The sequence below is a fragment of the Thermobia domestica genome, chromosome 8 (genome assembly GCF_964235325.1).
Source record: "Thermobia domestica chromosome 8, izTheDome1.hap1.1, whole genome shotgun sequence".
NCBI classification, from domain to species: Eukaryota; Metazoa; Arthropoda; class Insecta; order Zygentoma; family Lepismatidae; genus Thermobia; species Thermobia domestica.
In genome coordinates, this window is record NC_137461.1 from 269949135 (window position 1) to 269976523 (window position 27389).

At 36.7% G+C, this 27389-nt stretch overlaps 1 protein-coding gene across 2 annotated transcripts in view; it reads left to right on the forward strand.

Annotated features, from left to right (window-relative positions):
- The window catches only part of LOC145692018 (X-linked interleukin-1 receptor accessory protein-like 2), a 121443-nt gene that overhangs the window by 83081 nt on the left and 10973 nt on the right, over nt 1-27389 (forward strand). For both annotated transcript variants that reach the window (XM_081767318.1, XM_081767317.1), the window contains exons 5-8: nt 7972-8111; nt 12279-12419; nt 21546-21680; nt 23965-24125. In XM_081767318.1, coding sequence (XP_081623444.1) covers nt 7972-8111; nt 12279-12419; nt 21546-21680; nt 23965-24125 — 577 coding nt within the window. The remainder of the gene's footprint in view (nt 1-7971; nt 8112-12278; nt 12420-21545; nt 21681-23964; nt 24126-27389) is intronic.

Sequence of the window (27389 nt, forward strand, 5' to 3'; positions counted from 1 at the left end):
AAGAATCCTGCTGTATTTCCGCAACAACTTTTACAGAGGTAGTTGGTGAGTACTTTAAATTATTTGTCCGTAGCCAAATTCCTTCTATAAAAATCGCTGTGTCAGTATTTTAGGATTCTGAAACATGTATTTTTGAATATGGCACATACTAGTTCCTAAGTGAAGTCTCGACCCGACTACGGTAGATCCCATAGTTTTTGAGCTGTGGACGTTTAAAGGTATTTTTCCTTCATGTTTTTGGCAGCCTATAACTCCGAAGGGAAGGATTTGTGTACCCAGGGTGGTCTATACTTTTTGCCTTATCTTGGTGTCAAGAATCACTTCCCAAACATTGTCGGTGTTGTTTTGAAACACCCTATGTGTATATATAGTGTAATTTTATAGTATATATTATTGGGTTACTATAAATTATAGTTTAGCCCCTCCTTGATCATATCCTGGATTCGCGTATACATAGAGAGTCCCTACTGCACGGTTCTTTAAACACGTGTATATTAAACTGCGGGAAATTAACATCTGAACGAGCTTCAAAATACACCCCTCAACAAGAATACAACGTTATTCAGGCTGTACAGCGAAGTCCAACCACCAGCATTAGGAGACTTTCTTATCAACTTGCACTTTCTACGTATGTACGTGATGTACTGCGAGGAGGAGGGCTCTATCCGTTCCATGTCCAAAGAGTACATCTCCATCCAGGAGACAGTGAACTACGTGTTGGTTTCTTCCAATGGGTACACGAGCATCCTAATATTTTGCCATTCATCTTGTTCACCGATGGGGCCACTTTCACCAGGAATTGGATAAACAAGACTGCAACTGGCATCGTTGGAGTGACGAAAGTCCTAGGGCGATCACAGTAAGACAATATTACGAACGATTTTCTGCAGATGTTTGGGCGGGGATTATCTGTGATCAGATCATTGGTCCCTTTTTTCTGTCCCAGGAATTACCAGTACTTCTGGAAGATGTGACTCTTCAAACTCGGCGTCCATGTACTTCCAGCACGACGGTTCTTCCTTTCATGCAACACAAGCTGTATGTCAATATCTTGACTCTAAGTTTCCTCATCAGTGGATGGGTTGCGGAGGTCGGAGGTCGATTATTCACTAGCCGCCCCGCTCCCCGGATTTTACAACTTTGGATTTTTGCTTATGGGGGTGGTTGAAGGACGTTGTATACAGAAGACAGCCAACTCACGGGAATAATTAATTCAGATCATTCCGAGGTAATCAACACCGTCAAAGAGCCCCGAGAAGACATCCATGAGTTAATACTGGATGTACTAGCGTGCACTGCGAAGTGCATTGAGGAGGGTGGTGATATTTTGAACATTTGCTGCACGCGCACAATAATTACGTTAAAAGTTGACGCTAGTAGGGTTATGTCTTTCTCTATATATGCATTAAAAGTAATTATTGTTTATGTATTAGAAGTAATTATTTATAATTTCGACAAAACTATTGCAATGGACATTCCGGTGTAGTATGTTGTACGAAAACTTTAATTCAAGTGGGTTTTGTTTCACTGCCATCTGTTGTTCAGAACGAATTAAGTTCTCGCATAGAAATGTAGACCTTTCGCATGTTAGGGAATATTATTCTATTTCCAATTTTGCATAAAAACACTCGTTTATTAATATTCGTAACCATTGCCATCTATGCAAAGTTGGGACATTGTTATGTTATTAGAGTAAGCAGTTATGGAGAAAGATTTTTTACGGCTTCTAATACAGCTTTAAACTTAACACCTTACCTGAATCTTTGGTATACAGTATTATTTTCACCTAATCAGATACTGTTCCTCTAGCGATAGTGTTTCCACTCAACAACAGTGCAAAATTCTTTTTAAAAAGGGAATTTTATTGGAAAATTTCCCTCCGTTACTTCCTTCTTGTAAGAAGTACTGAAACAATCTTTATACCAAATGCAAGCCTGTTTCATTAGCTTTCAAACGAGGTATAATATGTACCATAATCCCAACTACAGAGTGTGCTAGAAAGTTTCAAACGAAAATCGGCAAGTACAAGAGGCAAGAGAGTTACCCCCTCCCCTATTCCTGGAACGAGGGTGAATAGACCCTATGTTCATATAAGCATTTTTGCTTAGAATGACCTCCCCTATCACCTCCCAAAATCTTTCACTTTCCTCACCTTACACCCTATATATATAAGTGCTACTCATCTATTTTTGGCACCGTGTGCGTGGGTTTTCTCGGGGTTCTCCCGTTTCCTCCCACTTTCTTCATTCCACCATTTCATTCATTACTCATCATCACCGTCTCCTTCAGCCTAACCGGCATAACCGTGGGACGTAAAACTCAAAGATTTCATTTCATTTTTTCATCTATGTTTGGGTGAAGACATCATGCTCTCCCAGCGAGATATTCAACAAGGCGACCTCCTAGGACCTGCTTTAATTGCGTTAACACTTTAATCTATTGTCAGCAACATCAATACTGAGTTAAACATTTGGTATGTCGACGATGGGACTATAGCTGAAGATAAGGTGGATATCATCGAAGCTTTGTCAAAGATTCGTACTCAATCCCGTGAGATTGGATTACATCTCATTCTGCAAGTGTGAGGTCGGTTCCCTAGGAGTCTCAAACGAACAGGGTAACACCCTTTACTCCCTTTTCAATGAAGTCGCACCTGGAATTCAACTTACATCATCTGACAGAGCCTCCCTTTTAGGTGCAGCGCTACACACTGACACTCGACGCATTTTGTTACTGGACAAGATATATAAATTAGATCTCTTTTTCACTCGCCTATCTAAGGTATCTGCGCTCTCAGCTTTCTATGTTCTACGGGCCTCATTAGCCATACCTAGACTCTTGTATTTCCTTCGTAGTTCTCCATCCTGGCGTGAAACACATCTTCTGTAACAATACGATGAATCCATCCAACTTGGCCTAGAATCTCTTCTCAACTGCTCTCTTACGGATAGCTCATGGCTGCAGGGATCTCTCCTAGTGGATCACGGTGGCCTAGGCATTCGTCGAGCCCTTGACTTGGCTACGCCATCTTTCCTTTCATCCATTTATAGCTATATGCCTTTGATCACTTCTCTTCTTCGCCAGGCTATTCATCAGAATTCTGAAGCTCAGATTAATGATTGTATCTCCCAGTGAACATCGTGCGTCGGGCTCGAACTACCTGATCTTGACAAGAGAAGTTTTCAATCTTAATGGGACTCTCCTCTTATAAACTCCAGATTATCTCTTCTTCTTCGGTCCTCCACCAATCCTAAGGATAAGGCACGTCTTCTTGCTATTTTTTTCCTGAAGCAGGTGCCTGGTTACAGGCCAACCCCATCTCCATTCCTAGTGCTACATGTTCCCGACGAAAACTTTCGAATCGCTTGTGCGTTACGTTCGGAAGCAGATGTATGGTGCCCTGCTTGCGGAAGTTTAGTGGATAAGAAAGGTATACATTGTCTATCGTATCTTCTCAGTGCTGGCAGATACTCTCACCACTCCATTGTTAACGACTTCATTATAAGAGCCCTCATCTCCTCTGCAACACCTTCCATGAGAGAGCCAATGGGTTGTAGTTCTCTGATGGCAACAGACCTGACGGAATGTCTTTGTTGCCTTGGAAACGAGGCGAAGCTTTAATATGGGATTTCACTTGTGCCGATACCCTAGCCTTCTCTGATCTTTCTTCTTCTTCCACAAAAGCTGGGACGGTTCCAACTGAAAGAATATAAAAAGAGACGAAAATATAACAACCTCTTGGACAAATATCACTTCGTCACCATCGCCATCGAAATTTGCGGCTCCTCGGATCATGAAGATCTAAACTTCATTAAAGAAGTTGGACACCGCATAACTCTCAACACAGTCGACACCTGAGCTTGATCCTATGCAAAGAGGGAACGTAGCAGCGATGCCAAGAACGCTCCTCCCGGGAAAAGGTTTGGACAAAATCTTCCTACTGTAATCACCCACCTCTTTTCCTAACGCAATTGCTGCTAGACGAAGAATCAACCATTAACATATATTTAAAATGTAATTGGTTCTACGACTGTTCCTTGTGGTACGCCATACTGGATAGTTCTACTGTACAGTCACTTCGAAAGTTTCAAATTTGTACATTCTGGTTTGCGTTACTTAAATAGCTATCAAACCAAGATAACGCTATTCCTCGTATTCCACATTCCTCAAAGTTGTATAGCAGAATTTTGTGTTATATTGTATCAAATGCTTTAGATAATTCCAAAAAATACTGTAATTACCATTTTGATATTATCCATATTTTTATTAATAAACATATATATAGAGAGTGGAAGGGAACAAGACCGAAAAACTTCTGGAGGTGATTCTACATCTAAAAACAAGGAAAAAGTTCAAATAAACATAGATCCAACGCGGCGGCATTTTCGAGCAGTAGCCGTGCGACGTTTCGCCGGTCTCCTTCTAAATACAATATCTACCAAACACATAGAGATATTGACGTCGGGTCAAAAGAATCTAAAGAAAGTCATACCCCACCATAATGATAGCGCAGAGCAAACTGCACAAGAGGACTCCCCAAAGGGAAAAGGAAATTTACCAAATGAGGTGCAGTAGAGCACATAAAAATGCATACGTAGAAACGTAAAATGACCTTGTTATGTTTAGCGTGCGTACTGAATCATCGATTGGAACGTGCAAATGGGAATTCTCCATTACAGCGTCGGGAACAATACACCATAAACAAGGTGGCCTAAAATTGTTACCTACAGCGAAAATTGTTGCTATCTCTATTTGTTCGGCAAATATTGTACTTAGAAGAGTGTTGGGCTATTTCCAAAGGGAGCAGGCGCGTAGTAAGCGAGAATAGTGGAAACACACTGTGTTCCTCATGTTACTAGATGCCTTACCTGTTGGACAGCTTTATTGTAACAGATCATGAGTTAACACATTGTATTAGCATAGGAATTCAGTTCATCATGATTTTCTTATGGACTATTACGTGGCAACAAGCATACACTGCAGATTACGTCTTTCAACATTATTAGATTGGCTATACACTATAGGATAGATCCTAGGAAATCTCTTACGAGTTTTCCTAGAATCAAAATCTTAACGTGTATGGCATCAGATCTCATGTCATTTCCTATGTTGTGAACGATCCTATGAAATTTCTCGTGTTTAGAGCACGCTGTATTTTGAGAAGAAAATTCGTAAGATTTCGATTCAAGCGACATCATATGAAAAATAGTGAAAATATATTTTAAAAATATATAATTTATTAAGGCAATTATGTAGAACCACGCACATATATGTTTTATACGTAAGTACAATTATATTTTGCCCAAAATGCGACATAGTACATAATACTATTCTGAATGCAGTAATGGCGTGAGTTGTCATTTTTTACCGTGATGCATTGTAGATCAACATCTAGCCATGTCAATCGATATGACAAGGAAAATCTCTATGTGTATAGTACGCAAAGACAAGATTTCCTGTAAGATCTTTTATAACATTTTCCCTAAGAAATCTCGTAAGAGATTTCCTAGGATCTATCCTCTAGTGTATAGCAGGCCTTACGGATGTCACAGGTAAGTATCCCATATATTTTGATTACTCTTTTGTAATGAAATGACACACTCCTTCTGTAAATGTTCTGAATCCGTGCGTCCCTAAACTAGAACTGCACCTGACTTTTTTCACTTTGTCATTAAATAATAATCTATAGAATATTTATATTATTGCTTCTTTTTAATAAAACACAGAATATTTGTAAAGTATGAGTAATATTTACCAGATATTTTAGGTTACATTTCGATCGGAAATCCGGTTTCATAATTATGGTATTTCATCATTATTAACTAAGAGCTCATCATAAAATCGGACCTTCAAGATCTATGTTCATTAAAACAAGAACAATTGTATGAAGGTTTGCAGTGCTAAAAATTATAAAATAATAATAATAATTGATCTTAAAATATTCCTGTATAAGGTTGTCACTTTTTCAATGTAAAAATGTATCTGTTGCAAAATTATCCTAAACGGCCAGCAAATATGTTATTGGATTTTCAAATCATAATAGTTTATAGTGGTTCGAAAACTTCAGGAAAGATATTATTATTATAGCATGATAGTCTATAATAGGGTCAATTCAGCATATTTTTCTCCATTAATGTGAAATCTTCAGTATAAATTGTAATATTCTTATAACTCAATAAAATGCCTCTTAACTTTACCTATAATCATCAAAAATGTTTAAATATTTGTTGCCGTCACGTTACATATGATTACATATTCAAAGATGATAAAGATTCTCTTATAATATAATATATAAAATATTTCTACATCCATCATATTCTCCCGATGCTCCTCCTCGTAGCTAATATTTGTTTCTTCATCTTCATAATCTCTTCGTAAGGAAAATCTTCTTTGTTGATTATGTGCTGCATCATGTAAATGATGCCTTTATCACATTATAGACTCCATAACTTTCTTCCTATGGATTCCATTCAATGACTCAAAACTACTGAAGTGTATCTCTGATTGCATTTGAATGATGTTTCGTTTACAATAGTTTAATAAGAATAAACAAAAGGGTATATATATATATATATATATATATATATATATATATATATATATGTATAGGGTGTCCGGTGAGTAATGTCAAAGATTTTGGGAGGTGATAGGGGAGGTCATTCTAAGCAAAAATGCTTATGAGAACATAGGGTCTATTCTCCCTCGTTCCGGAGATAGGGGTGAAGGTAACTTTTTTGCCTCTTGCACTTGCCGATTTTGGTTTGAAACATTCTAGCACACACTGTAGTTGTGGTTATGTTACATATTATACCTCGTTTGAAAGCTAATGAAACAGGCTTGCAGATGATTTTCAAATTTCCCTTTAAAATTCCCATTTTTTAAAAGTACAATATGCGACAAAACAAACGGTACTGAAATCACATCGTTGACCATTTATTTACAACATGATGAAACATTAAAAAAATGTCAAATGAATGTTAACTAAATGTTACTCAACATATACTGTAAATTTAAGAGGAATCGCACCTGTACATCATATGTTTGTTGACCGTTATCGTATGTATTCTTCGCAGCGGTCTTGTAGATCGATGAACATGTTGGTGAACGCGAATTACTGGAACAACAAAACAAATGGCCGAATCTTATCTGTTAAACTTCGGTATACTGGTTGAGAGTCAACTGTTCGAAAAATTGCTTCCTACAGCATACCCCACACGTAGGTATCTGGAGCCTTGAGTTCAGATGAGTGGGAAGGATATGGAAAATCCGTTTCACGGAAAATCAAGCGACGTCCAAACTCTCATAGGCAGAAGCACAAGTGACTCATTGCTGTGTGGGCAGTAGCTCTATCTTGCTGCAGCCATTGTTGTTGTAGTGACATATTTTTCGTTTTAAAACAGGGCAAATCATGCACGAACGGATCAATAATCAACTGTCGATTAATGTAGCGATCAAGGTACGTATGGCTTTCATCACTGTACCATATGTTGCTGATGAAATTTTCATCTTCATATACTATAGCTCCAGAGCAATACAGTAGACGTGCGCGCTCATCTCCTAGACTCAGATGCTTCCCTACACCGTATGAACGGAAATAGTGCTCAACAATAAACACTTTGTCCTCTACTGTAAGTAACATTATCTTCGTACCTACTACGCATTACGCTAGTACACACAACAATAACCACATATGTAGCGCTCACAGCTCATATCACATTGCACGTGCGCGTCATCCGTACCCGAATTTCAGTACTGTTTGTTTTCCCGCATCCTGTAGAAATATGGGATTTTATTGTGTTTCGCACTGAATAAAATGTAATGATGGGCCTCATCTCTCCGATGACGAATCTCTTAACTTCTTACGTTATTGAAACTGTTAATATTAGGCTTACAGTATGTTAGGCTCTTTACAATGTATTTATTTCTAGGAATTGTAATTTGTTTCATTTATTGTTAATTTGTTTAATTTAGTAAAGAAGAAAATGACGAATACTCGATAAACACGTTGGTAATTACAAACATCAAGGAAAGTGACTTCAATAACTACACTTGCAAAGTGAGCAATGGACACATAAAAATTGTTTACCCAACAGTAACACTTATGAGGAAAGGTAAGTGTAACTAAGTCAGCAAGCATTCTGGTACAGTATATGGGTTTAAGCTAGTCATAAAATTCAGAATCTATATAATTTATAATAAAAACCAATTAGAACGCCTCACAAATACGCCTTTCATGAACTGATCTGACCGTGAGAGACTACTTTTTAAAAACATTTATATATTTTTAAAGTAATATATTTATTTAGTGAAGCATAGATAGCATAGAAATACAGGGCTTTGTAAATGATCTTTTCAGCTAGGCTTCATCTACTCCGTTATCCCTCTGTTCAAACCGAAAATGGTTTAAATTAACCATTTTCAGTTTCAATATTTATCGCCATAGAACGGAAACGTTAACAGATACAAATTATTATTATCAAATTATTGTTATTATTATTATTATTATTATTATTATTATTATTATTATTATTATTATTATTATTATTATTATTATTATTTATATATATATATATTTATTTATTTATTTATTTATTTATTTATTTATTTATTTATTTATTCATTCATTCATTTATTTGAAATCGATTCAGCGTCTCAAGAGAAAATATCATTACCACTCTCAACACTCTACAGAAACTTGAAGTGCTTAAAATTTACAAGTACTTACAAATTTGTATTCGACCATTCTTTGGTAGGGCTTTGTTTGAGGTTGGTTGCGCTATAGTACGTTTTTTTCTATACATCTTTGATTGTTTGGAATTTTCTCGAGCTAATTGAAGTTCCTTTTTGTACGGAGATGCAGTTAATATGGCTGTTTTACTCCTTTTACGGTTTGTACATTTTGTCCCTTGTTTAATTTTTGGAATAGCTATTATGTTTTGAGGCAAAGCAGAAGGAAAACTTGATGTTGATGGAGTTTGTTCTTTGTAAGAGCATCCGGAAATTACTGCGTCAATCGAAGATTCAGATGTATTCGACTGTACACTTTGTGCGTGTGGTTTGAAGAGGGATTTGCTAGGTGCCGTTAGTGTAGGGTTTTCGTTTCCCACTGACTCAGTGACGTTTAGGCCTATGTCTGTTGCATCTGCAGGTAGATAGTCTTCATCTGTAAACACGTTCATGTCCAAAGGCCAAATCCCAGTTTTCTTGAAGGCGTTAATTGCGTTCAGCATTGATGCTGCTCGCAAAAATGCAGGGCCAAAGAGTTGAGAGATGACTTGGAGCGTAACAACTTTTGGGTAATTGGTTCTAATCCATTTTTTAATCTCATCTTCATAGAATTTGCTGAGTGGCCTCATAAAGCCGACGTCAAGGGGTTGAAGTCGGTGAGAGCAATGAGGAAGCAGACAAAGCAAAACAACTCCTTTTTCTCTTGCCATGTCAATTAAGTCCAAGTTTTTAGTGTGGGCGCTATGACCATCCAGAAGAAGAAGAACTGGTTTACTTGTAGATGCTCCTGAAAACATTAGGAATTTCTTGAACCATTTGAGAAAGAATTATTTTGTAATCCATCCAGTAGCACTAACTTCTGTCCATGATCCAGGTGAAAGGCCCATCTAAAATTCTTGCTGCATCCATGCTTTAGGATAAATCATCATAGGTGGCATGTAAGCTCCAGCAGCTGAACAACAAACTACTGCAGTAACCATTTCTCCTCTCTCTGTTGAAGTTGCAGCTCTAACTTGACGTTTCCTTTTTTCTGCGATAACCCTTGTATGTCCTTTAGGATTCACGGTTATTCCGGTTTCATCTACATTATAAATATTTTCTGCAGAGAAATGATGTTCATCAATGACTCCAGCCAAAAGCTCAAAAAACTTGGAAACATCTACCTTGTTGAACCCCATCGCGCGAGCTCCCGATGTAGATTCTGGTTTACGAAGTGTTATTTCAGGGTGACGCTTAATAAATCCTCTTAACCAGTCAATTCCAGCCCTTTTTTCTTCTTTGTTGAAAGGGAATTGTTGAATTTTGTTTCTTTCTGCCAATCGAAACGCTAATTCTCTCACTTCATTGTCAGACCAAAAAGTCGCCTCTCCATTTTCACTAAATAATCTACTAACTCGCACTCCTGTTCATAGGTAAACACAGGCTTGAAATGTCCCATTTGTTTCTGGAAAGATCCAGGGTTTTATCGTTCCTTGTTACAACGCCGCTCCAGCGTAGTCTGGGGAACGTTGAACTGCCGGGAAGCTTTATAATATCCCATTTCACCACGTATTACACTCTCGATGGCTGCCTTCATCTTTTCTTCCTCCCAACTTTGCCTCGTTGATTTCCTTTTATATGTGCGAACCATCCTAAAATGACAGCAAACAAGAGCTTATGCAATCCCAGCTCCAAAGAAATGTTTCGAACTGGATAGTAAACTACACAATCGATACTCTTACGGGGCATAATGGAGTAATGGGGCAAAATGGGGTGGTTGCAATATCGTTTTGCCCCAGATGAGTTGTAGTGTTAAATCAACGAGTATCTCTGTTATAAACTACAATCCGTAAACCTCAAAAACACACAGCAAACACAGAAGAAATATTCTTTCAACATATCAATAGTTTAAAAGTGTGCAAAAAATAACTTGCCTTCAGGCATGTCCGTGCGCTATTCCATGACACTGTGTAAGTGCTGGTTTTGATCGTCTCTGATCCGTGCAATGACAACTCTCACCATTGAGACTGCCTGGCAGTACCATGTGTCCTCTTTCCTATTACTATACGTATACCGCATTGACTTGACACCTAGTCTTCCATCCCAAGCGCTGCTATCCACTCCCTTTCGCTAAGGCTCTCTCGCTTAGAGACAGCTGAACTCTTATTGCCTCAATGTGTGGGTGTGTAGCGGGTGTGAGCTTTAGTTCACATTTTTGCCACGGCTCAAGACATTTTGGCAGCACAATACCTACCACGTGAGCCACATGGCCAAGGAACTTTTCATGTTGGTCATTGACATGCGTAGAGTGTCCATGGTTTTTCTCGCCGTTCTTCCATTGTCTAGCATATTCTCATTCGCTCATCTTTTTTCATATTTCTTTAACCATCCTCTTTCTTTAGCCTAAGAGCTAACACTGTGGGATGTTAATTTGTTTAAAACAAATTTGTCTGAGAGGATAAGTTACCAACTCTTCTCGAGGTATCTGTCTCCTTAACACGACGTTTCCCTCTTTTCGTTACATAACCGGTATTGTTGCTTTTATGTGTCATCACCTTGCATATGTTGTCAAGAATGTGTTTGTTACGTAGAAGGGAGAAAAGGGTTTCATGGTAGTTCAGTAGTAGTGTGCAACTATATAGTAAAGGGTTCCATTTCAGATCTACGACCAAGTGAGTTTGTGAGGAAGAACATTGTATCAATTTATTTTCGTTTGTTTTCGGTAGATTCTCCCATTTTCACGTAAATCCTCCTCGTGCCAATTCTACCAAAATCATTAAGTATTATTAATGTCTGTCTCCTTTAGCACACAGATCATGATTGGAGTCATGAACTCGCAGAGGTAATGATTTTATTTAGCTTCATTTTATCCACTATATTCAGTCTCTGCTGTGGTTACGCAAGCACGCACAACACACCAAAATCCTTCGACACCTTGCTTCTGTTCAAAACCGATATGAATGGTCTGTCAACGACTTTCTGTTACTTGCTGGAACCTCGTTCCATCTGTCACGAATCGGACCTATCTTTCTTAACGGAATATCAGGGACTCACCATTTCCTGTGAGGGACTCCCTTGCGCCGCCACTGAACGATGCAGAATTATGCAGTTTTGGATAGTGCAGACAAGTCTAAGTCAATAACATGCGCCTCAGCTCAACGACTGATAGTTTTGGAGATATTCGATCCCAAAGTTCATTTTCCCATGATTTTGGATTGCTTCGACACAGGTCCACATGAACTTTTTTTTCACCTTATTTTGATGTGAGGAATCGCCTGTTTCAGTTTGTCGGTCTAGTTCTTTAGCACCCTGTATATGTTCGGTTTACCGTGCCTATTAACCTCTTCCTTCCTCTTCTCCTTTAACGAAAGAAATGTTCTTGAAAAACACCCAAATTTAGCGTATTTAAAATGTGTCCTGGTGTTTTTCAGTTTGGATTATTAGATTATCTTCAACTTAAATTAGATTAGATTAAAATAAAAGGATTTTTATTCGAGATTAGATTAAAATAAAAGGATTTTTATTCGAAAAGTTCTTTTGTTAAGTATTTTTCTTTTCCTTTTTAATTTCAGATCCCGATCCTCCTTTCAAGAAAATAGTCATTGTTGGAAGCATTTTCGTATTTTTTATTATCTTCTTCCTGTTTACCTACAAAGTGTTTGAGCTTGAAATTCATCTGTTCTTGAGAGACTGTTTCGGCAGAATAGATGATAGTAAGTATTCATGAGCTACAATAGCAGCATCCAAGTAAATATTAATAGTGGATATTGACAGCAAAATAAATCTTAAGTTGATAATATGTAGTTCTGAGACATCAGTGTAACTTAGATAATGCATGAAGTATATAAACATAATTTATATACTCATATAACTTTTTTCCATACAGTAGTAAGTATTTGAAATCCAATACAACCTCGTTTATGCGGTCCTCATTGATCCGGATAATCCGAATTAGATTTGTAGATAGCTATTTCAGAAAACAGCTGTCGACACATGGAGATGCTGCGCACCAGCTGACAAACACCATGGCCAGCTCGATACTGTAGCAGGAAAATCAGACCCCAGGAAAATTGTCACCCCGGGGTGCTACTTTTCCCAGGAAAATAAGACCCCAGGAATCACCTTTACCCGGGGTGATACTTTCCTAGGAAAACTATCACCCTGCGGTGTTAATTTTCCCAGGAAAATTGTCACCCCGGGGGCACAAATTTCCCGAATATCAATTTAAAATGTACATATGGGGGTATAATTTTCCTAACCAGGAAAAATGGACACCCACCTAAAAAACGTTGAAAATAACCACCAAAAAACTCAATCTTTTGTCATTTCATTAGCCTTTAGAAAGGATATTTGTCCACACAGTAGGGTGGGGGTATAATTTTCCTGGCCAGGAAAAATTAACCCCTACCTTAAAAAACGCTGAAAATAACCACCAAAAAAATTAATCTCTTGTCATTTCATTAGTCTTTAGAAAGGACATTTGTCCACACTGTAGGGTGGGGATATAATTTTGCTGGCCAGTAAAAATGGACCCCCAGCTAAGAAACGCAGTAAATAATCACCAAAAAAAATCATTTCATTAGTCTTTAGAAAGGAGATTTGTTCACACAGTAGGGTGGGGGTATAATTTTCCTGGCAAGGAAAAATGGACACCCACCTAAAAATACGTTGAAAATAACCACCAAAAAACTCAATCTTTTGTCATGCGGTTCTGTGTGACAATGCGCTTTAATACCCGGTGTGACCTGTCACTCATGATTTTCTTCCGCTCACTGTTCCGCTTCCCCGATGTGGTTTTCCCGTGTGTTGTGTAGGCCGTCATCACCTTCGACACTGTCCCACGCGACACACCTAACACAGTAGCCACTGCCGTCACACTCACTCCACATAACCGCGCACCAACAGTTTGCCCTCTTTGAAAATCTGAGTTTTACACTATCTCCGTCTGCTGAAGCCACTGGACACTGCTGTTCCACTGCGCCTGACGTAGTATGGAGACCGACCTAACACACCACCACCAGCGGTCCGGTGCTGCGGGCGCCACGACACCACTGCCAACCCATACATCTGACGTGTTGCCAACTATAGGTGTTTCCATTGTTCTGATCACCATTTGTATATATATATATATATATATATATATATATATATATATATATATATATATATATATATATATATATATATGTGTGTGTGTGTGTGTGTGTGTGTGTGTGTAGTATGGCGCTAAATTCGTTGTACAAAAGCAGACGAGTGATTCCTGGGAGTAAAACAAACAAAAAAGTTCCAATAAACATAGGGCGAAAACCCCATCGTTTACGTGTTATAGGCTGCTGAAAACATGAAGAAATGAATTTTAAAGGTTCATAGCTCCAAAACTATGGGACCTACCGTAGTCGGGTCTAGACTTCACTTAGGAACTAGTATGTGCTCTATCCAAAAATGCGTGTTTCAGAATCCTGAGGTGCTTCCACAACAATTTTTATAAAAGGAGTTTGACTACGGGCCTATGATATAAAGTACACTCCAACTACCTCTATAAAAATTGTTGCGTGGGTACCTTAGGATTCTAAAACATGTATTTTTGGATAGAGCACATACAAGTTCCTAAGTGAAGTCTTGATCCGACTACAGTAGGTCCTATAGTTTTGGAGCTATGGACCTTTAGAATTCATTTTTTCATGTTTTTGGTACCCTATAACTCGTAAACGATGGGGTTTTCGCCCTATGTTTATTAGAACTTTTTTGTTTGTTTTACTCCCAGGAATCACTCCTCTGCTTTTGTACAACGAATTTAGCGCCATACTATATATATGCATAGTGGATTTTACAAGATGCTAAACATTTGACCGAGAATTAACATTTTAGTTTATGAATTTTAATTTACTTGTATTTTAGTATTTTATTCTTAAAAGAAAGGACTAACATGAAAAGATGTGAATGTAACTTTAGTTTTTAGATGTTTAGGAAATGTTATTGTAACTTTTTTTTTTTTACTGTAGTAACTGTATGATATTTAAATGTTCTGTTTGGATAAGAGGGTTTGTAACAATCCGAAATAGTAATATGTAAACGATATAACATTATGGTTTTGATTTTAAGCAATGTTCTAATTGATTTTTAAAGGTTGAACCAAGCTAAATGAAACAATCAAATGAAATCTTTCAGTTCAACGTCCCATGATTGTGTTCTTTAGTGTAAAGGAGACGGGTGATTAAGGCATCGGTGGAATGAAAATGTTGAAGGAAAAGGGAGTACCTCGAGAAAACCCAAGAATACTATGTTATCCACCACCAGTGACGTAATTAGGGAATAGAATGGGGCTTGTGCCCCGGGCGCCGGATTGAGAGGGCGTAAAATTGAGCAAATATTTGGGGGAGAGTTTTGGTTTGGTTGGTCAGGGGGTCAGAAAGGCGAGTTCTTGCCCCGGGCGACAACCAGGGGCGGATCCAGGACCGGCGGTGGGTTGTCATACTGCTACTTTTAAGGGCTCCAAACTTTAGGATGGGTTTTATTTATACATATAAAATAAGAAAGTTTCCTCTTCTGGGGGAGCGATCGCTCCCCTGGATCCGCCCCTGGCGACAACTAGCGTATTTCCGCCGCTGTCCACCACAAACTTAGTTGGCCAGGAACCGAACCAGGGACCTCACACATAATAATAGGTAAGCGCTATACCAGTTGGATAATTATGAGATTTTTCTTTAAGTCTCTGGTGCTGAAAATGGTTAAATGTATGAGTGACATTAGAATAAATTTCATTTAAATTTTGGGGTGCATTTTTTTTCTTTCTTTTTCTTTTTCTTTTCTTTTTTTTTTTTTTTTTTTTTTTTAATGATTTCTGACTCAAAATCAACTCAACTCAACTGGTAGAGCTTTATATGTTTATTTGGTACAATGAAATAAGTTTTGAGTTTGATTTTAATAATTTGAGTTTTAGAGTTTGGAAACACACGGACTTAATATGTTTAATTTAGACAGTTGGAGCGGTATTCAGAGAGAATTCGTTAATCAAGCCTTAGCCACGCGATTAGTTAGTATCTTATTAGTTCTGTATTAAGAACAGTAATTTTTGGTATTCAGAGTCTGCTTGGAGTTCAGTTAATAAATTGATTTGGGCATGATTAAGTAATATAACCCCTATACACCTACATCCGATTAGAAAAATAAATGTGGTAATTACGGAAAAATACACATGCTCATGCGTGGTCTGTAAAAATGAAAATATATGAAATACAAAATTCGGAACGTTTTCTTGTAAATAGTTACTAAATCGAATTATAACTAACTTATTCATTTCTGAGGGGTGTATTTACTTGGGTAATAAGTTCGAAGTCAATTAATATTTGCGACAATAGAAGGATTATGTTATAATTATAAGGAAAGATAATTTATCAATAAGCCCTAACAGCACAAGATGTGCTAGGCATGTGCCATTTAGGTGTCCCAGCTATTTTTTAGGTACCCGACACTTGATACATATGATATTCATGTACTAAGTATTATAACGACTCTATAGAAAAGCGTCGTCAACCTGGTTCGTCTTGTAAAATATCAGTTACGAAGCGATAATTACTTTTCTTTATGCAAAAATCAACTCAGATATTCAAAGATTATTAGTCTCACCTTTATTGCTTGATATGTCTTAAATATTCTTTTTAAGACCGTAAAATACATAAATTTACTTGACTAGGTCAACACATAACATGTACATAGCCACAACTATCTCATAATAATCTCTTACATATCTTAAAAACATTCTTCTTTTCTGTTAATTTAAAATGAACATTCTACTAAGTATATTACATATTTATGAGCACTTTTTGCCCACGGTACAGGTAAATATTATACAAACTAAAGTATTTCGTTATAGAAAATGTCGCCCGACAAAGGGACTGAATATAAAAGTCATGAGTAGGCTTGGCTTTTATATTCAAGAACCACTGGTCTGATTAGATTAATGTTCGTACATTACATATGTTCTTTATATTTTGATCACACCTCGTATATATCTTCATTATTTTTTTGTTAACCCTCATATATATATAAAATATTAGTTATTATCATTCACATAAATACATTTACAATAAATCTTTGATTTCATTAATATTTCTCTTTTATTACATTATTATTTATTCTTTATCATTAAAAACATCGTCGCTTAGAAATATAATTAACGAGGGTGAAACACAAATTATCAAGATTACTAGTTTCGATCATTATTACAAACGATGATGTGACAAATAATATTTATTCTTTTCGGGCGCATTGTATAACAAATAAGTTAGATGTTGCAATTGTAATGTATACATAGTAGCACTAAGATGTCATAAATAATGAAGAATTTCATTCAAGGTAGTTATTGAATAATGGATTTTATAGAATGGATCTTATTCTTAACATAATCTTTGACAATTAAACACAAATCAATCTGATATAAAGTAATTTTTTTGCCTTTAACTAATTATAAATTGAATTATGATTCTTCACATTAATAAGAAAGAATAAAAATTAAACATAACCTACGTTTGAATGATCAAATGGAAGTAAATAAATTTATTTTACAGAAACAAAAGACACCTTTTTGTTATTAAATAAACACATTTTTCATTATTATTGTTATTTTTCATTCTTATTTATTTGATCAAGAATGTTGGGTGCTACTAACTCTTTAACTAGATGCATTTCAAATATTTATAACCATCGTTTTCATTATTAATATTAACACAAACTTTAAAACGAAAATTCACAAGAATCTATAACCAACATGGGTTTAACCTAATTTCGTTAACGGTAATCATGTTACATTCGCACTGGCATATGAATCTAATAAAGTGCATTGTACCGCACAATCGTGGTTAGGTTCTACATTAGGTTGTACATGTCTTTCATCGTGATTTGAATTTGGATACGAAGTACCATCTCGTGAACAATGATTATGTCTATACATAGGATTGATAGCATCTCTAGGATTTCGACATGTATTTCTATTACTTTTGTGTCTACTTCGGTTGATTAGGTTAGGCGGATTCCTTACATAGCCTTGTCTATTTTGTTCATTTTGATTGCTAGAGTATACTCGTCTTAGGTTCGGTTCATTATTATTCACACTTCGGATATTCAAATTCCGAACAGGGACCAAATGATCAGAATTATTCTTATTTTTACCCATTCCTGATTGTGTTAGATTCATAGCATGGTATTGAGTTTCGTAGCATTGTACAAGCATTAATAAATGACTGAAACTCATACACTGTGTGGAAAATAAGATCTGCTGTAATTTAAATGGAAGCAAATTGCGAATCGATGCAATTATTCTTGATTCCGATTGCAAGGGATTAACAACCTTTAATTCATTATAGACATTTATAACAAACTCTACAATAGATTTGTGCAATCGAGGATTGAAATGTTGATTTCTAAGAGTGGCATCTCTGTTTGCCAGCAAAAAGTCATTTTCGTAATTCGCGATCAATGCCGCTTTAAATTCCTCATATGTACTAATGTGATCACGTATTGCCTTAAACCATAAGGAACAAGGTGGGAGTAATACATGGGGTATTAATTTCATGTATTGTGATCGGTCGATAGACATTATACTACATTCGTCTTGGAATTTCTCTAAGAAAGAACTAGCATTTTCATTGCACTTACCACTAAATTTACTCATGGCTTTGATTTCGCTCATCTTGACACTTAGCTTTACCTTTCTTTTCTCACTCCTTGTTCTTGTGGTGTGATTGTTCCGGTCCGTAGCGTGCTGTGTCATGATACCATTTATATTTCGTTCATCAGTGATCTTCGGACAATTTTCCTCTAATATAATATCCTCCTCAGATTCCGGCGAAGGCGTATTTATATCCGGTGATTGGGGAAACTCGAAGCGATCACTGCCCAGATTATTGCGATGAATGGTGTCTCTAGCCTGTAACGTTTTAATTTCTTCCTGCATAGTAGCCAACTGGATCTTTTGATGTTTAACGGAAGATTCTATTAACGTTAAATCCTTTTTTACAGCACAGATTTCATGATTTTGATGATCGTGCTTTTCTTGACACTCATCGGCTAACCTTTTTAACTTCTCTTCAAACTGCGAGGATATGTCGTTCATCACCTGGACGATTGTTTGTTTCGTATCGTCTGATTTCAGTTCTATCCGTTCTATTCGTTTACTTAATTCTTCATACTGCTTGCTAGCCTCATTAAATTTCAGTTCTATCTTCTTTTCCATGGTCTGGTTAGCTTCATAGAACTTCAGTTCTATCTTCTGTTCCATGGTCTGGTTAGCTTCATAGAACTTCTGTTCCATGGTCTGGTTAGCTTCATAGAACTTCTGTTCCATGTTTGTGTTAGATTCATTGAGCTTCTGTTCCATGGTTTGTTTTATCTCAGTCGTCATTTGCATAATTTGTCGCTGCACAGCTAACAAAAGTCGATCCTCAGATGACAAACTTGGTGTTGCACTAATTTCACCTGGATTACTGGTATTAGATTCCTGTTGCACTATTTCACTATCCATTTTTCTTTTGATGACCTTACCGCTTCGTAATACGGTTAAGTTCGTATTCATAAATGGTAATATCCAAGTAAATTCAGCCCTACTTTCCTTCTTCGGGAACTGAATTTTCAAAAGATCCCGGGTTCCGGCACCAAATTTTTATAACGACTCTATAGAAAAGCGTCGTCAACCTGGTTCGTCTTGTAAAATATCAGTTACGAAGCGATAATTACTTTTCTTTATGCAAAAATCAACTCAGATATTCAAAGATTATTAGTCTCACCTTTATTGCTTGATATGTCTTAAATATTCTTTTTAAGACCGTAAAATACATAAATTTACTTGACTAGGTCAACACATAACATGTACATAGCCACAACTATCTCATAATAATCTCTTACATATCTTAAAAACATTCTTCTTTTCTGTTAATTTAAAATGAACATTCTACTAAGTATATTACATATTTATGAGCACTTTTTGCCCACGGTACAGGTAAATATTATACAAACTAAAGTATTTCGTTATAGTATGTACTTCAGCTACCTAAAGTTCTAGGTGCATGTTACACCTAATTGATATTTGCGACTATGTGCCTCAAATGTAGCATTGTTCCACCTTATGCAGAGTCGTTTTGACGCATGATTAGAGTCATACTAAAGGCCTCACTAATGCAGGAAACATATGTTAGTCGAACTCTTTAGTATGGTACTAATCACGTGACAAAACGACTCTGCATAAGGCCCTATATATCTGGCTCAGTTTAACACTGTGACAGTCATTTGTTTTTATGTCGTCACTTCAGTCATATATCTTTCATGTTCGATGTACTTTCTTTAGATGCATAGTTTTTCAGGTACTTATGACACATAATTGATATCTGCAGCAACGCACGAATGACAGTCAGCTGTTTGCATTTGCTCATGCGCAGTAACATGCAACGGTTTCTCATGCTTTCTGCTCCATCTTCTGTCCTTTTAGTACACAATTACTTAGAAAAAAGAAGCAATAAATGCATCACATTATTACATTATTAAAAACACACTTCAATAGCATTTAAACATAATAAATGGTGGATGGCAACGGGTAAAAAAAAAAAACTCAGCATTCTACCATTCTACCATAACATTTTGATCTTGATAGGTACATCTATATTTTACTTATTTAGAATATATACGCGAAACAAGTGAACTACAAAAAACTCAGCATTCTACAACTACCGTACATACTTCACATTTTGATCATTTCTGATTAAAATTTGATCAGTATATCAGAATTATTTTAAAAATATATTCATAAAACACATGCCACCTCATAAGGATGAAATTAAAATACTCCATTGAATGATCTTATAACAATATGATGAGTGTCTTAAATATATTATATATAATAAAATTGAGATGAAAATATATACTTTTACAATGTATTTGTACGTTCATACGTACTTTCATATGGATGTGATAAGTAATTAAAGCTCATCTGCACTCTTACTGTGACAATCTGACATGTTTTATTGGATTTTCACTTTTTTAAATGTAAATGAAATGTTATTTCAATAAATTGAAGAATATACAGATAAAACTTTAGAATGTATGACAATTGAAGAAAGAAACAAATATACAATTTAATTAGGGTGTTCCTAGGCACATACTACAGCTACGCATATGATACTGTTCCATGGATTTTGTCCACCTTGCCAGAATTTAGCTTGGATTTTGTCCGCGCCCCACATAAGGCACCTACTGGGCACATTCCCATGTACCTGAGGGAACATGATAGGCATATGCCTGCTATGTAATTGTGCTGTTAGGGAGTTGTATGTATCCCTCACAAAACTGGAAATTTTCTACACATCTCTTACTGTTCACTTTAAGAAACAGTTCTGCTATTGTAAAAGACCTGGCTTAATAACTGGTTCATAGTTAACTCACCCGATGAGGTGAAAAGAAAGAAAGACAGGTCTTCTTGCCTTTGCGTTCTCATAATGTAAGTTTATTGTGACTAAACCAGAGTACCTCTGCTCTAAATTAATTAGACACGTGTGATTAACTTAGTCAACTACTAGGCCTACATGCTAATTAGAGATTCTGAATATACTTCTGATAACCATTTGTTAGTCCAATCCTTAGTATGGCGTTAATCATACGTCAAAACAATTCTGAATAAGGCCCTTTATCTTTTCTTTTTTATTCAAGCTAGACCTAAAACTTTTACAGACATTTATAAAATACAAAATTTGAATATTTACGTATTATAAAAATTTTGTGTTTATAGTTACATTATGTACCGGTATGTAGTACTTACGTTTTGAAATGTTATCCAATGTTTTATTAATTTGTAGGTGATAAGGAATACGATGTGTTTGTTTGCTATGACGCTTCGGATGTTGATTTTACTGCAAAACTTGTATCAACTCTGGAAGTCTATTACAAATTCAGTTGTTACGTCTTTGAGAGAGATGCTATGGCAGGAGCATGTAAGTCAAACTTCCTTCATTTTTCCGTACATTATAACTAATGATCTCATAACTTCTGTCACAAACTGTCAGAACACTACATGAGTATAACAGAGAAAAATGGTAAGCTTCCCACTCTATTTATTGCCTAGAATATTAAGAATATATTGACTATCAGTGGCGGCGATTGGACCTTAAAAGTGGAGGACAAGACATGATCTGAAGATATCAATGTTATTTTTCCAGGTTGTTTCGGTCAATGTTCCGTTAAGGGGGTCTAGTGTCTTTGAAACCACTTCTCTCTATTGATTTTTGTTTGATTACATAATATAACGTTATATTAGGTTAGGTTAGGTCGGGTCAGGTTAGGTTGGGTTAGCTTAGCTTAGGTCAGGTTAGGTTAGGTTAGCTTAAGGGGATTCAGTGTAGTTCTGGACCCCCTTAACGGAACATGGACCGTTGTTTCTAACACTTCGTTTGATGAAAGGTTGTATAACTAATAGGATACTATCTTTTTCAGTTAAAATATCGTATATTGTATTTCATATTTTATTAAGTAAATTGACAAACCAAAGGAAGTAGGTACTAGACTACTCTTAAACAATGAAAGTGTAAGAAGAGATATGATACCTTGCTCATGAACATCTTAAAATTCTGTCTGGAAAATTGGGTGATCAGATTATTTAGTAACAAATTTGCAAAACAAATAAATAGAAAGGATAATATTAATCATGGTAATGAATAATGAGGCCTGTTTTGTAGAAGTTAGACTATATTAAAAAGTGAGGATTAATAAACAACTTACATTTTTAATTGCACACATGCCATTAAATGTATGTTATTACGTTCGAAAAATGAAAGATATTAAATACTACAAGCATATGCTACGACATTTAAAGAAATACGTAATTGCAATATTAATTGCTGTGAATTGCAATTAAAACGCAATTCCTGTAGCTTTCTTAAATCCATGGGAAAACAAATAACCAATATGTACTCTCTCACTCAACGGCAATTAGACCCTATATGTCATCATTTTTTTCTATGAACCAGTAATACATTCAAAAACTTTACATTTCTAAATAAAACTATACAGGTTGTTTCAAAACAACACCGACAACATTTGGGAAGTGATTTTTGACACCAAGATAAGACGAAAAGTATAGACCAACCTGAGTGCACATATGCTTCCTTTCGGAGTTATAGGCTTCCGAAAACATGAAAAAATGAACTCTAAAGGTCCATAGCTCCAAAACTATGAGATCTACCGTAATCGGGCCAAGGCTTCATTTAGGAACTAGTATATGCCCTATCCAAATATCCATGTTTCAAAATCCTGCGGTACTTCCGCAACAATTTTTATAGAGGTAGTTGGTACTTCAAATTATATGCCTGTAGAAAAACTGCCTTTATAAAAATTGTTGGGTGAGTACCTTAGGATTCTGAACATGTATTTTTGGATAGCACACATATGAGTTCCTAAGTGAAGTCTTGACCCGACTACGGTAGGTTCCATAGTTTTGGAGCTATGAACCTTTAAACTTCATTTTTTCGTGTTTTCGGGAGCCTATAACTCCGAAAGGAAGCATTTGTGCACCCAAGTTGGTATATACTTTTCGTCTTATCTTGGTGTCAGCAGGAATCTCCTCCTAAATGTTGTCGGTGTTTTTTGAAACACCCTGTATACATTAAGAGGTCACTTCAAAAAGTGAGGGAGGCAACTGTCCCTTCTTGCGCCCCTAATCGTCGCCCTTGACTGTAGCATAGCAAGATGAGCAGGTTCGGAGTCCTGCTAAAACACCTAATGTTTATTTCGGAAGATGGTCTGATTAAGGGGTTATTTTTGTACACTTTACCATTTGTTTCGGCATCTTTAGTTGTATAGATAAGGAGCTTTTGTTAGATTTTTAGTTTTATAGGAATCTTATTTTTTATTTTTATTTTCATTTATTTTTTAATTTTTTATGGCAGTACCTTTTCATGAAGAGCATGTGTCCGCCACTGGCCCTTTCGTGACGGGAATAAACAACCTAGATGCTGACGTCTCTATTAATCACACAATCAATCAATCGATTTTTGATATTCCATTTGTTTACTTTCATTATTTTCGAAACTATCAAAAAGGACAGAAAGGCAAAACCCCTAATTACCTCATTATTCGTTAGCGAAGTACGAAAATGAACTATAAAATTAAGATACATAAAACAGAAACCTTTAAAAATCTTCATAATACATTAGAAAATTCTATGTAGGTACAAAATGGTCCCTTTTTTAAAAAAATACTTTATTTGTTTTGTTGTTGCAGTTATTCCGGAGGCATTTGCTGAGACAATTGGTCGATGTAGAAGGTTTCTTGTAGTTCTTTCGCCTGGTTTTCTTCGTAACAGTGCTTGCCATCACGCCTTCAATCTTGCACTTCAAGACATGCTGAACAACCAATTGAAAATTATTTGCATTGCACTAGAGGTATGATATTACAAGTATATTCTACTGAAAATAAAGTGTTATACCGGGCTAGACTTGGTTGTATCCTTATAACAGTCAGTGGTGAATCTAGAACTAGGGTGACCAGCCAGAACGTAGACTATGATAGGTGTACCATGAATAAAACTTTGAAAGGAATAACAAGATATTGTTACAATTAATGTTTGCTTCTCGTGCAAAATAACACAAAGAACACATCTTTGTTGCATTTTGTCTTCATTCTCTTATAGTTTAGCAATTACTATCAGCACACAGTGACACAACATACAATCGTGATCCATTCAAAAACTAATTCGTCGATTGCCTCTGTTTGCAAATTGATTTACAGTTTGTTTATGGGTCGTAGAGAAGTTTCCAACCCGATGGATATCATGGCTAGGTTGGATGTTGACATTCTGGACCTCAAGTACCCAGACAGCACAATGCACGTACAGTATCCGTATAGTACATGTGCAATTGCACGGATGCAACATGTGCATCATCTGTATAAATGCACGCCTGTACATGTGATGCACATATACATGCCAGGTCCTATTCAACATCTTCACGTGCACAGCACATGTGCAATGCACACGTACACGTCCTGCACAAGTGGTTTACACCTACCGCGCAGGTGATTTACAAGTAGCACGTATTCGATTTACATGTAGTTCACAGGTGATTTACATGTAGGACAGCGGTGATTTACACGTAGCACACGGGTGATTTACATGTAGCACACACGTGATTTACACGCAGTAACCAGGTGATTTACATGTAGGACAGAGATGATTTACACGTAACACACAGGCGATTTACACGCAGTACCCAGATGTTTTACATGTAGGACAGAGATGATTTACACGTAACACACAGGTGATCTACACGCAGTACCCAGATGATTTGCATGTACGATAGAGATGATTTGAAGCAGTACCCAGGTGACTTACATGTAGTGCACAGGTGATTTGCTCGTAGTACAGAGGTGATGTAAAAGCAAATTTGAGATGCAACGAAAAAAGGAGTTTACATATTTGGTGTCTTACGCAGTAACACCATCTATATCTGCAAAGACATCACCTTCAGAGTATATAACAAGTAATAAATAATTATCAGTGAGAATTTAATTTTGGAGTTTATTATTTGCAACGAGCAAAGCTTTAGGTAGTATCTTTGACATGTTTGCCAAGTAACAAATAACGCAATATATTCTGCTGTAATAGGTCACGAAAATAAGTTTGTACAGCTATGAACTGTCTGACAGTAGTTACATTAGTACAATGCTGCCACCTGTTGATCTTGTATCCTAGTTCAGTGGACGTTATGGAGTTTTTACAATCATTCAGCTGTTATTCGTCGAAAAATATCTATAACACCGCCTGGAGAAAAAACGACCCCTACCAAAAATGGAGGTTACTTTCTGTTGATGAGAATGAGAGTAAAAGAATGGAAGTAAAACCATACGCTTGCACGGTATTATGGACGTCTCATACACACGTGTAGTAGCCGTGCAAATACCCATGTGCACACAACGGCTTAGGCACCGGTAATTTAAATGTGCTTCATCCACGCAAAAGCACATGTGTACATAACGGCTACAGCACGGGTTATATAATTGTGTGCTTCATCCATGCAAATGCACATGTGCACATAACGGCATAGGCACGGGTTACGTACGTGCGCTGCATCCATGCAAATGCATATGTGTACATAACGGCTTAAGCACGGGTTATATAAATATGTGCTTCATCCATGCAAATGCATATGTGTACATAACGGCTTAAGCACGGGTTATACAAATGTGTGCTTCATCCATGCAAATGTACATGCACACATAACGACTAAAGTACGGGTTTTGTACGTGCGCTGCATCCACGCAAATGCACATGTGTACATAACGGCTTAAGTACGGGTTACGTGCGTGCGCTGCATCCACACAAATGCACATGTGTATATAACGGCTACAGCACGGGTTACATAAATGTGTACTTCATCCATGCAAATGCACATGTGCACATAGCGGCTTTAAGCACGGGTTCTGTACTTGTGCTTCATCCACGCAAATGCACATATGTATGTAACGGCTTAGGCACGGGTTATGTAAATGCGTACTTTATCCATGCAAATGCACATGTGCACATGCACGACTTAGTCACTGGTTGTGTTCGTGTGCATTGCCCACGTAAATGCACATGTGCACATACACGGGTTATGTATGTGTGCTTCATCCACGCAAATTCACGTGTACGGCTTATGCACGGGTTATGCACGGGTTATGCACGGTATGTGTTCATCATCCACACAAATGCACATGTGCAAATGTACGGCTTATGCATGGATAGTGCACATGTGTCGTACACGTACGTGTTGTCTGGGATATTGTTTTAGACATTGTATAACAGAAAAACTGACAACTGAAACTGTATCTAATGCTTCAAAAATTTTCCAATAAAGAATAAAAAGCAACGCTTACTATAAACTTTCAAATTGAAGCTTCATAAATAATAGCTTCAATTACAGTGAAACCTCTACTAGCGGACACCTCTATAAAGCGGACACCTCCCGTAACGGACATATTTTGTAATCCCCAAACACTGCAATAGGAAAAAACACATTGGCAAACCTCTTTAAAGCGGACACTCTCTAGTACGGACACGGACAGTCTTTTCTGTCTTTTATAGGTATTATTTACCTCCGTATTACGGACACTTTCTCTATAAACAAATTTAAAAATATAGTAAAAATTCATTTTTAGTAATTCATACATGTGTCACCAAGGAAGTAATGTAACATTTAGTTTCCTCAACTGTCTGCTCAGCAACCCAGATGATGCGTCTGTTTATCAATACTCTCATGTCCTTTGCTTGCATCCCACTCCCACCTAAGCTGTTTTAAAAACAAAAGTGATTGACAGTTGCCTGCCGTTTAGGATGACATCTTATGCTACTGTCCCTCTGGAATCTCTAAACAAGCGGAAGACATTTTTTTTTGACCGCGGGTACGCATATTGTCTCAAAAAAGACACTTCTGGACTTCAATTAACACACAAATTAAAGCGACATACTGAAAAGGTAGTAAGTAGTGATAAGTGTAAACTATAGCATCTTATTTCAATGTTGTGCCTCGAACATAGAGTATTGGATGGCGGAGGATAATGCAGGTACCGTAACATTTGGTAATATTCGTAAATACACGATTCATGCAAAAATATATTTTTTTTTCTAATTACATATCAAATTTTTACATTTACTAATTTACGTATAGTAC